General features: G+C 34.0%; 1 protein-coding gene across 6 annotated transcripts in view; it reads right to left on the reverse strand.

The window, feature by feature from the left end:
* Nucleotides 1–11392, reverse strand: part of EPHA5 (EPH receptor A5) — a 309529-nt gene that overhangs the window by 165032 nt on the left and 133105 nt on the right. For 4 of the 6 annotated variants that reach the window (XM_015565818.1, XM_015565807.1, XM_015565812.1 and 1 more), the window contains exons 3-4: nt 7061–7216; nt 2792–3127 (exon numbers count right to left, since the gene is read on the reverse strand). The exons of 1 other annotated variant lie outside the window; for it this stretch is intronic. In XM_015565818.1, coding sequence (XP_015421304.1) covers nt 2792–3127; nt 7061–7216 — 492 coding nt within the window. The remainder of the gene's footprint in view (nt 1–2791; nt 3128–7060; nt 7217–11392) is intronic. One more of the 6 variants, XM_015565821.1, reaches the window with a different exon arrangement.

An 11392-nucleotide genomic window follows, 5' to 3' on the forward strand; every position in this document is an offset into this window, starting at 1 on the left:
GGAAGGAAGGAAGGAAGGAAGGAAGGAAGGAAGGAAGGAAGGAAGGAAGGAAGGGAAGAATATGAACAATAAAATGGCAATAAGTACATATCTATCAATAATCAAGTCTAAAAATCAAAATAAATAAACAAGGAATCTAGTAAACAAAATAAACTGATGAATACTAGTAAAATAAAACCAGAGATATGGAAACATGGAACATACTGATGCATCTCAGAGGGAAGGGAGGGAGAGGGGTAAGGGATTAACTAAATAACTTATATGCATATATGCATTACCTATGGACACAGACAATAGGGTGCTGAAGGAATGGGGTGGGATGGAAACTGGGTGGAGGGGTAATGGGGGGAAAAAGGAGGATACTTGTAATTTTGTCAATAAAGATCTTTAAAAAAATCCACTATATGAGGATGAAAGATAGTGAAGGGATAACCAAAGAACATATATGCATAACCCATAGACACTGACAACAATATGATGATGGCCAGAGTGGAAGGGAAGGGGGGCTCTCAGGGATGGGTAGAGTTGGGGAAAATGGGACATCTGTTATAGTATAAACAATGTTTAAAAATAAAATATTCAGGCTTTAAAAACGAATTGCCACAGCCCACTTTGTATAATGTTGGTACTTGATAAATGTTTAGCAAAGGTAACTTTAAATCTAAGACATTTTAGGAGCTATTTGAAATCAATAATTTTTGTGGAAATTGAGACTTGGGTGGTCTAGAGAGTCAGATATTGAGAAATAGCATCCTATTTTGCTTTTTGTTTTGGTAGGTTTGCAAAATTTTACAGTATATGTACCCTGAGAACTTGGAAAAAAGCAAAAGTCAACATAATTTTCCTCTGAATACAAATGTTTGTTTTACATAATAACTATGCCTTGAATAGCTGGACGAAAATTATTCTTTCTTTGTATTTATAGTTCAAAAACACACACTTTACAGTTTGAATAGCAAGTAAAAAAAAGAGCACATATAATTAGAGCAAATATTTATTAAGCACATCATTTAAAAAATAAACAATCATTTTCTACACTTAGTTTATCAGAGAAATATCTTTCTATCTTTCGAAGAAGTTAAGGTTAATACAAGCTAGAGAATGTTCTCCCAAGAAATACAGCTCCTAGTGATTGTTCAATATGCTTTCAACATGTTAATGAAAGATTCACAGTAGAGCTAAGTTGAAAGATGTTGCACAGAAAGCCTGAAATCACACGTTTAAAGCCAGTATTTTTCTGATGTGGGAAGATGGTTTACATTTACTGAACACATGTGTCATTGTGTCATTTAGCTACTGTGATGAAAAATTACCATATATTGGTATTGCTGACAGCTGAGTCAATGTTGAAGGAAAACTTGATTTTCACTATTCCTGTCTAGCTCTTCAGCATTTTTTTAGTACTACCTTAAGTTAAAGAGTAAATAGAGAAAAATATAAATTCACTGAGAAATGTAGCATATATGTGTGCAAAGTTTTGTCTCACAGAATAAAAAAGTATTCTGTGAAATGTATTCAATATGGATAAAACACCTACAATGTTCTTTAGATTCTTAGTGAATTGCTTAAATACCTTCAGACCGTCTGGATACTCGTGAATGTTTTCCTCAGTTTTATCAACCAGAAGTGACTATGAACTCAACTGCATACATTTTCTTATCTTAAGTAATAGCTCCTTGATTGACTTGATATATCCAACAATTCAAATGATTTTGGCCAAGACTTGATTACCATCAGCATTTTCTATCAACTCAGTCATTCCACAAACTACAATCTTGTACTAATATTACATGACTAAGTCCAATTACATTCAACCACACTCTATTTCAGAGTACTCTTGGCAAGAAGTCCACACAGTCAAAAGTCCACCTGAGGTACTAATGAAGTGACAAGATTATGCCCTTCAACTAAGAGATGTGGCCAGGGGATAGAGGAAAGTTACATACAATTTGTTGGCTTTTAATACCACCCCTACCCCCACATACCTATTGTTGGCAAAAGCAGGTTATAAATTATTTACAGGCTTTGAATGATTATTGCCAGATCGTAAGGTGAATTATTAATTCAGCCATAATTTATCTTTGGGCCTTATTTTATCAGAAAGAAGCTTTTTGTGTTTGTTTAAAAGTTAATATTTGAGGTGAAAATATAGGGAAATTAGAATCTCAAGCAGAACTGTATTCATTACTAATAATTACTACCTAATGATTCTAAGATCTTCATATAGAAGATAGATGTGTTTTCATGTGGTTGTACATAGTTCATAGTTATTCTAATTTTGATAAGTGTATTTATTAAAAAATTCATTTCACATACTTGTTATAATAATAGAAATAATAAGAAAATACTTTTCAATCTGGAAAGAAATTTCAGCTGTGGTGCCAAACAAATGAACAAATAAGCAAATAAACCCGGCCTGATTACATGTTAAAATAATAAATTAAAACACTTGAAGTAAACAAAACAAAACAAAATGCAAATTGAACTAGCACTGCATGAAATTGAGACAAAAATTTCTGCTATAAGTGGATTTGAGCCAGAAATGTATTTTTAATGAAAAATTCAATTAAAAAATCTTTTTTTGTCTGTCCATGAATGTGTCTGCTAAGAAAGCCTTAGCCTTTATTTGCTTAAAACTGAAAGAAGCATCTTGAGGTGTATTCTACTTCAAGTCCTAACCCTCTGACTCATGAGAGGTTCTCACAGATCTCAGGCAACTTAGCCCTCAGCTGCGGAGATCATGGACAGAGCTCGGCCTAAGGTACATTAGTTGGTTGGACATCACACTTACCTGCTTGATTTGTGGTTACATTTACAGACACATACTGCCGGGCTCCTGGGCTCAAGTCGGACACTCCATTCACTGCCTCAATCTCAAAGGTATAGTTTGTGTGAGCGAGCAGATCCACCATCATGACAGAGGTGTTTTTCAGGCCGATTTGCTGGGGGAGGTACCTGACATGACCTCCACACTCGTCACACACACCTGCATGGGAGATGCACTTCTTGCATGCAATATAATATGACACATCTTTCCTTCCACCAGTGTCAGCAGGAGGAATCCATTCCAGAAAGACACTAGTTTCATTAACATTTGAGATGGCATTCCGAGGAGCGGAGGGGGGTCCTGGTTTGCAAAGTAAAGTGAGAAAAACATATTTTAAGATAGGCATCTTTACTACACATATCCCTGGTCTGAAGGAGAAAAAAATAGGTTTGCATTTATTTATTTATTTTTAAATAGGGAGAATCAAAGAGTCATCATTTGAAATAATCTTTGGAAAAGCTTGTTATAGTTTTATAGGGACAATACTGGATTGTATACCCTGTAGAAATAATTTATCTTGGAATTGTTGTAACACTAGTTCGACTAAAGCAGATATTTTGCCTAGTGTGTATGTAAATAATTATGGTATATAACTATACATGTAAAAATAGTTAGATGAAAAAATATACGTATATTTAAAAATGGCAAGTCTTTTATCAAATACTTCCTTAGGATTGAACTAATTACTTCCTTCCTAGGATGGAACTAATTACTTCCTCACTAAAATTGTCCCTAAAACCTAGGAAGCAAACAGGAGGGCTTACCAAGACTAAGCACAGGTACAAACTGGATTTTTCAATGTGGCTCTTGAATAAAAATTCTGCACCAAGTAAAATATAGCCTTAGCTTACCTAAAAATAGATTGGCTATCTACTCATAATTCAACAACAGAATTTGAAACCTTTCTTCAACTTCAAGAAAACACTAGAATTTAAGTAGTTGGTCAATATTAAAATATTATAATAAAGTTTTTTTAAAATTTTTGATATTGGTTTAAGATGATGGCTTTCTGCAAACTATGAATTTTGCTTAATTGGGAAAATAAGTTTTATTTGTAAATTAATTCACAAAACTACAATGGGAAGAATGAAAGTATTCTTCAGATCTTGAGGGATTAGCAGAACAAATTTATCAATAAATAATAAATAGCACCTATGTGTCTATTACTTTACATATTTCTAAAACTAATTAGCACATTAAAGAAAACTAAAATTGATTACACATAATTATAACAAATGTATAGCCCTCTGGTGGGGAGAGTTGATCATGGGGGAGGCTATGCATGTGTGTAGACAGGAACTATATGGCAGATCTTTGAATCCTTCTGAATTTTGCTATAAGCTAAAAATGGTCTAAATAAATAAGTCCTTTAAAAATTGATGGCATAATATCTAATGTTATAGTTGGTTTTTAAATACTTAGAGCTAAAATTTCAGTCAGCTATTACTGTTATATGATCAGACGTTCTCAAAGAGAAAGTAAATTTATATTTGTTTCAGACTTGATTATTAAAGATTTCCTGTCAGGAAATAAAATAGACTATGGTGGTAGTTGAATGGTTGATAAGCAAAAATTAAGCAAATTTAAGATGACATAGTTATATTAATATGTATTGTCTGTTCTAAACATAGGGATTCATATTAGTTTCTATCTAAAATTTATAAAGCCATTACTGCTAAGACCTAAATTTAAAAGTAATAGGAAAGTTACTTAATATTTACAAAATAGTATTTAAATTAAAGGAGTCTATAATCAAAGAGTTGCCGTTTTTCACAAAACAATCCCCAGCAACATTTATAGTTGAACCCTGTGAATTTTTCCATGTGTACAGTCTTACATGCTTGTATATAGAAGTCATTTTTAAATTGAAGCAAGTACTTAAGACGAACCTACAAGTATTATTTTTTATTATAACTTATTTAATATTTAATAATGGAAATTATGGAGAAAATGTAAGTAAAGATCAAATGTTATAAGTTTCCTTCTAAGAAAGTGGTAAAAAAAAATACCTGAAATATATCTGTTCAGAAAGATACCAGAAGTTCTGGGATTTTTTTCCTACCCACTGGAATGCATGCACATGCAACACCTTTTCTCTAAATCTGATTCTTCCTTTTCTTCTGACTCTGCTACTAACAGCCCCTCAATATTTGGGTGGGGGCTCATCTGAAACTCAAATTTAAAGTTAAAATGAGATTCAAATTTAAGTGAAGTCCTGAAATATAAGTAAAAAGTAGAAGCTCAGACAGACTTGTACCTAAAAAATACTGTAATGAAATTCAACTGGCCATTTATATATGCGATGTGTGAACCAAAGTAGAACTGTGAGAAGTACCCTTGATTTAAGGAGTTTCATTAGAATCTTTATTTATTTTGGTTTTATTTTCCTCTAGGTTTATTACATTTTTTCCCAGATTATATATATATATATAAATAATACTAAAAGGAATTGAACCATAAAGTTAACTCCAAAGAGCCAAAATTCTAGATTCTCATCTTAAGGTCAATCAAGCCATCTTCATATGCAGTCTTTGTGGTGGTATGAATGCAACTTAAAAGAGAACACACACACTCACAGAATATATATTTATAAAACTGTCTACACAGGTCCCAACAGTCTTTTTGAGAAACGCATACAAATCGGTGTTGTTTTGAGACAGTGTCAGCATTTCGCACACCTGGAGACAGAGAAAATGCGCAGCCTCAGGCCCTAAGTGCTAAGAAGCCCTCACCACCAGAGCACAGGGTCTCCACCCCCCGACCTAACACGTTTATAGAATGGAGGCTCACATTTGTACTAAGAAGAAGAAAGTTCACGGCTGGACCACTTAAAGAAAATTATAACTAGAAAATTGTGATTTTTAAAAGTATCTCAAGACATGGTTTTCTCTTTCTAATTTACCATTCTGTTGTCTACCCAACAGTTCCCCTACTATTTGGTCTTTCTTTTGCTCTGAATAATCAAAATAACCTCCACCGCAACCAAAATGCACCACATTCAAACATAGTTTACATTTCTTCCATTAAAATTTAGTTTCCTAAAAGTGTATGGAATAATGCCATTTACTCATGTGAAGGGGAATAATTTATAATTAGTAATCACTTAACCCATAAAACTATCAGTCTCGTGATAAAAGAATGATCTTTAGCAATGCAAAGCTGATCAATATAAATAATTTGAGGAACTATGAACATATGTTTCACTGCACTGAAATGCAGATAAAATTTCAGTTTGTGGTTATTTAATTAAAGGTATGGTATGACTCTTTATATTTAATACTAATGAAACTAAGTTTCAAAAATCTGTCATCATCTGTGAGAGCAGCTACAATGTAATGGAATCTAAAATACTTAAAACAAGACAGGCCATGAAAATTAACTGTTATGAAGAGAAGGGATCCACTTTTCTTCTCTTTCATTTTTTTTTAATTCGCTATAGAGAACATGAATGTGAAAAACTAGAAAAGTATTGTCATGAAGCAAACAAATACATACATTTGTTTTCTTCCCAGAAATATATACGGAACACTAGAAAAACACCAGAAACATTGATGGATGTGAATCCATTCACTGCTAATGTTGAAATTAGGTGTTTAATATTCATCATTCTAATTATATGGTTATCTGATCATATAATTAATAATAGTTAAGGACACTCACTCCTAAGAAACACTGCAACTGCTTCAAAATCCTAACTAAATAATTTATTTTATATTTGGTCCTTAAAACAGATTCTCTAACACCCAGTTAGTTATCCATGTCCTTGTAATATTCCCTGTCTTCTACTATAAATGACCTCATTGGCCTTTGTAGCTTAGTGGTGCCAGTTAGAACAAAAAGTGAAAGTGGCATCAATTGCATGTTTAGGTGGTTAGAAAACTGGCTTAGAAGAAGAAGAAGAACATGTACCATGAAGGGGAAATGGGTTGATCAAAGTCATGTTTGGCTGCCACTAAGGGAACTCACAAAATAAAAGGCAAAATTCTACGTCTGTGTCTTTGATGTCGACATTGAAATTCGGGAAAACGGATGCTTCTCACAGTGAGTGAGAAATGAGCCTCAAAGTTTCCAATGCTTACTCAAGAAGACTGAAATGTGGTGAACAACTATACTGGAAGATTCAACACTATTCCTGTTGTAGGGGAAATGGTAATAGAATGGAACAGGCTCCACCGTGCTCTTTCTTCGAACTGGTGAAAGGGAGCATCACCAAATATCCGTGGGTTTCCTTACTTGTGCATGCCATTGTGGGTGGATCAGACTCCCTCCTGAAATAATCCTTTTCACAGACACAAGAGGTGGAAGCTTCCTCCTGGCTGTAACTGTGAGGTGGACATTTGCTGCAGCTCTGGTTGTGAGGTGAGGCTTTGAAGAACCCAGGTCTGCACACTGTCAAAAGAAATAAGAGACTAAGCTTTTCCCTGGAACAGATGCAGGGTTTGTTTTGTGAATCATGTCATTATTTTGATGACTATACACAGGTTACATATAGCACAATCTTGGCAGTAATTTTAATTTTTTAATAAGCTTCTGAATAATAAATACCAGGCTATTCATTCAGAGAATCAAATATGTACAGTAAGTCTTTAAATTAAACATGTTTGAAATGCTTTATATAGTTAATGATTTTTTTTTCATGCTATAGGAGCTTATAAGAAATTATAACGGGCAGTAAATACTTGTTTGCATTTAAAACTGAAGCAGTGCTTTGAATATAATTTTCATTTCCTCTATTAATATATCACATGTTAAAGAAATGCAAATTTGCCACTATGCTCATAAAAGGGTATGGTACACAGTAGGTGCTCAAAAATTTTTTATTAAATTAATTAATCAGTACGTGCTTTAATTCTGTTAGATTGGGGAGGATGCATGAATGAGTTGGTGCACTATTCACATTACGTTGCTTTCTGGAGGAGGTAGATTTTAGGCATTTGTTTTACCTTTTACTCCATTTTAGAATTTTCTTTTTCAGTTCAACATGCAGCTATTCGAATATCGGTCATGCTTATACAAATTATAATGATCTATAAAAGGTAGAAAATGTGTCTCATTCACAATACTTATCACAGTGTTTGACCACAGTAGGTGTTCGTAAATTGTTATATAATGCATAAATGAATGACTGGAATGGCATAAAGATTGAACTATTTAGAATCACATAAAGATAATGTGCCCTGATATTTTTGTTAACATTTCTAAGTTGGTGGTCAGGTAAATAAGTGCTAATGAAGTAAATCTTTTCATTCTGTGCATCCCCTAAACTTGTGTGTTTTTCTTCTTTCTCAGTGGCTAATAAAGTCAAATTTCAATATTCCAGCTGCCCAGTGTGAGCCATTTGAAGACCAACAGATACCAAGCTCATGGTTTGGTTATTTTTATGGCTTAGTTTACTGAAGCTAAAAACCATCTATATTTTTTCTATTATTAAAATTAACTGTATACATATACATATACATATACATATACATATACATATATTTAAAAGCATTGATTCATGAATAATGACCATTAGTTAAGCTCAAAGGCAAACTTGCATTTCAATAAAAAATGTTGATAGAGCCCTAACCGGTTTGGCTCAGTGGATAGAGCGTTGGCCTGCTGAATGAAGGGTCCCAGGTTCGATTCCGGTCAAGGGCATGTACCTTGGTTGAGGGCACATCCCCAGTAGGGGGTGTGCAGGAGGCAGCTGATCAATGTTTCTCTCTCATCAATGTTTCTAACTCTCTATTCCTCTCCCTTCCTCTCTGTAAAAACTCAACAAAATATATTTTAAAAATATGTTGATAAACATAATGAATTGGGGCTAAGTAACATGTGCCATAATTGATCTGGGATTTTAGTAATCCATGCTAAGGTGTTCTGCTACCACTGAATAATCAGGACCTGACAAAAATAAGAAGGTATTTTTTCCAGTAGGTCTAATTATAGTGATAGTAAAGCCTTAATGCTCTTATAAATTCAGAGAGAATGTGAAGGTATTGGAAAGATAAGAGCTTTTTGATAGTATTAAGGGCATTCTTGTAGTTAAGTGATTAGGAGAAGATTTAAAATATTATTTTTCTTATAATAGGATTGCTGTAGCAGCCAGTACTATCCTTAGGTAAGTTATCCAATTTTCCTCTTTTATCTTTTTATTCCCACTTTAAACACTATTTGCTTTCAAAGACATGAAGTGCCAATCCACTTATTGTGCAAATTTGAAATTTACTTATCATTCATAAAAAAAGTCATTTTTTATTTTTAATGAGTGCCATTTAACTTAATAACTTTATATGATATGTATAAAACCGTTTTTCAACGCTCCATGGGAACTTTAGGAAATAATATAAATGTGACTAAAATGTTGATAAATATATCTTTCTGTTCAATAGTCTAACAAAATTCTTTCAGCATGTGTGGTAAGAAGACATTTTTTCTTGGTACTGGGGTACAGAAGTAAACAAGATAGAAATAGGCCTGACTTTATGAGTCTTAAAAGTATTTCGTAAGTAATTATACATATGATGACACTAGGAAGGAGAGCTATGAGAGTGAACATCAACACCCACTTTAGACTGGGATGCCAACAAAGACTTTTCCATGGAAGTTGAATCTCTGAGTTGTAAAAGATTAGTAGTATTATCCAATTAGAATAGGAGTATTGCAGTATAGAGGGGGAAATCCTTCCATAGGACCAAAAGAAGTGGCAGATAAACAGGGAGATGGAGGAAGTTAAAGAATTGATCAGGCAGATAATAGGAATCAAGTGACGGAGTTAAAGTCAGAAAGGAAAGGAAACACCAGATTATAAACACCTTACAGTTGTGACTTGAGATTTTCATGAATGAATAAAAATGAGCAGGGGAATAATAAGATCAAAGTGGTGTTAAGGAGACCATTTCACAGAAGTATGGGTAACAGATAGGAGAGGAGCATAGATAGAGGCAATTGGCCATTTTGTTTCTATTGCATTGATCCAAAAAAGGGCTTTGTTGCATGACAAGAGTGGTTCTAGTGGCCAGAGATAAAAGTGAATTCAAGAGGGAAGTATGAAGTGAAATAAACAAGATTTCATGGTGTATTTAATGAGTCAGATAAGTGAGGAATAGATCTCATGACTCCAAAGTAGTTGGCTTAAACTGCACAGGAAAAACTGGTGCCATTTTCTCATAGAAAACACTAGATATAAAATGTGTTTGGGGAAGGTAAGGATTATGTTTAAAGCATTATTTAATTTGAGGTTCGCTGAATATCCAAGTATTTTTTATAGAAAGCAAAACTGTGGAGTTCAATGCAATCCAATACAAAATATGACAAAACCACAATTTTTAATTGCATTCCAATCATGGTCCCAAATCCAAATGGGATATACAATGCTACTAGACAATCTTAGTTTTACTTTCTTCGTTAACTTCAGTTCCTAGCCTCAACATGATTATTAACTTCAGTTAATTTCAGCTCCTAGTATCAACATGATTATTTAGTAACTTCATCTCTTTCTTCTAAATCCTTATAACCTCTGTTCCTTTGTGACACTTAGCTGGTATACTTGCCTGCGTGCTGAGAAAACAGAAGGCATAAGAGATAAACTTCATTATTTTTCTACCACCAAATCTCCAAACATATATACACTTATACCTACCCTCTTTATCTCTCTTCCTGTTAAATCTTTGTTCCCATCTTTATTTGAACTTTAACTAGGAAACCCCATATCTGCCATCTGAGTATAATCGTCCAAGTCAAGTGTCTAGTATATTTCTCTCTCTCTCTCTCTCTCTCTCTCTCTCTCTCTCTCTCTCTCTCTCTTCCTTCCTTTTTCCCTCCCTCCCATATACATACCTAGTCAGCCAGTCATTCACATGAGCCCAATACAATGAAAACAAAGTGAAACAAAACAAAGAACAACAGCGTAACTATCAATCTTACTTGATCTAAGTCTCCCTGTAGCTACCAAGAGTTTTGTTCTCCTTCAGAACATAATTTCTTAAATTATTTTCCATACATGTATCTCTAGCTCAGTTTAAATCACACACTGACACACTCCACTCCTCTGAAAGTACTCAACTAAAACTGCTTTTGTTAAGATTGAAATTAGTTCTCTGTTGCCATACTTCTCAGCAGCATTTGATCAAGTCTTGTTTTGGGAAATTCTAGTTAATTTTACTACAAAATGCTGGCATAGCCTACGTATGTCCACATACTATGTAAGAAAAGCTTCAAATGTGGCCTCCAACACTCACTATCTCCAGCCACACTAACCTCCTTGTAATGTCCTGCACTTGGGGAACTTCTCTATCTGCCTCTGAATATTGCAGGAAAAACATTTTTCACTCTTTCTGTCAAGCACTGTGGCAAGGACTGTTTGCATGGTGGTGAGAAAATAACAATTATCCTCCACAGCCTGAAGATACAAGATATTTGGGGAGACAGCTAATAAACAAGTAATCATCAAAAGGAGCAAAAATTGAATTTTACATTTTTTAAAATATATTTTTTATTGATTAAGATATTACATATGTGTCCTTATCCCCAAGTTACTCCCTACCCCGCCCCCGCTCATCCCCTCCCCCCCCCCCCCCCCCC

The sequence above is a fragment of the Myotis davidii genome, unplaced genomic scaffold (genome assembly GCF_000327345.1).
Source record: "Myotis davidii unplaced genomic scaffold, ASM32734v1 scaffold31, whole genome shotgun sequence".
NCBI lineage: Eukaryota > Metazoa > Chordata > Mammalia > Chiroptera > Vespertilionidae > Myotis > Myotis davidii.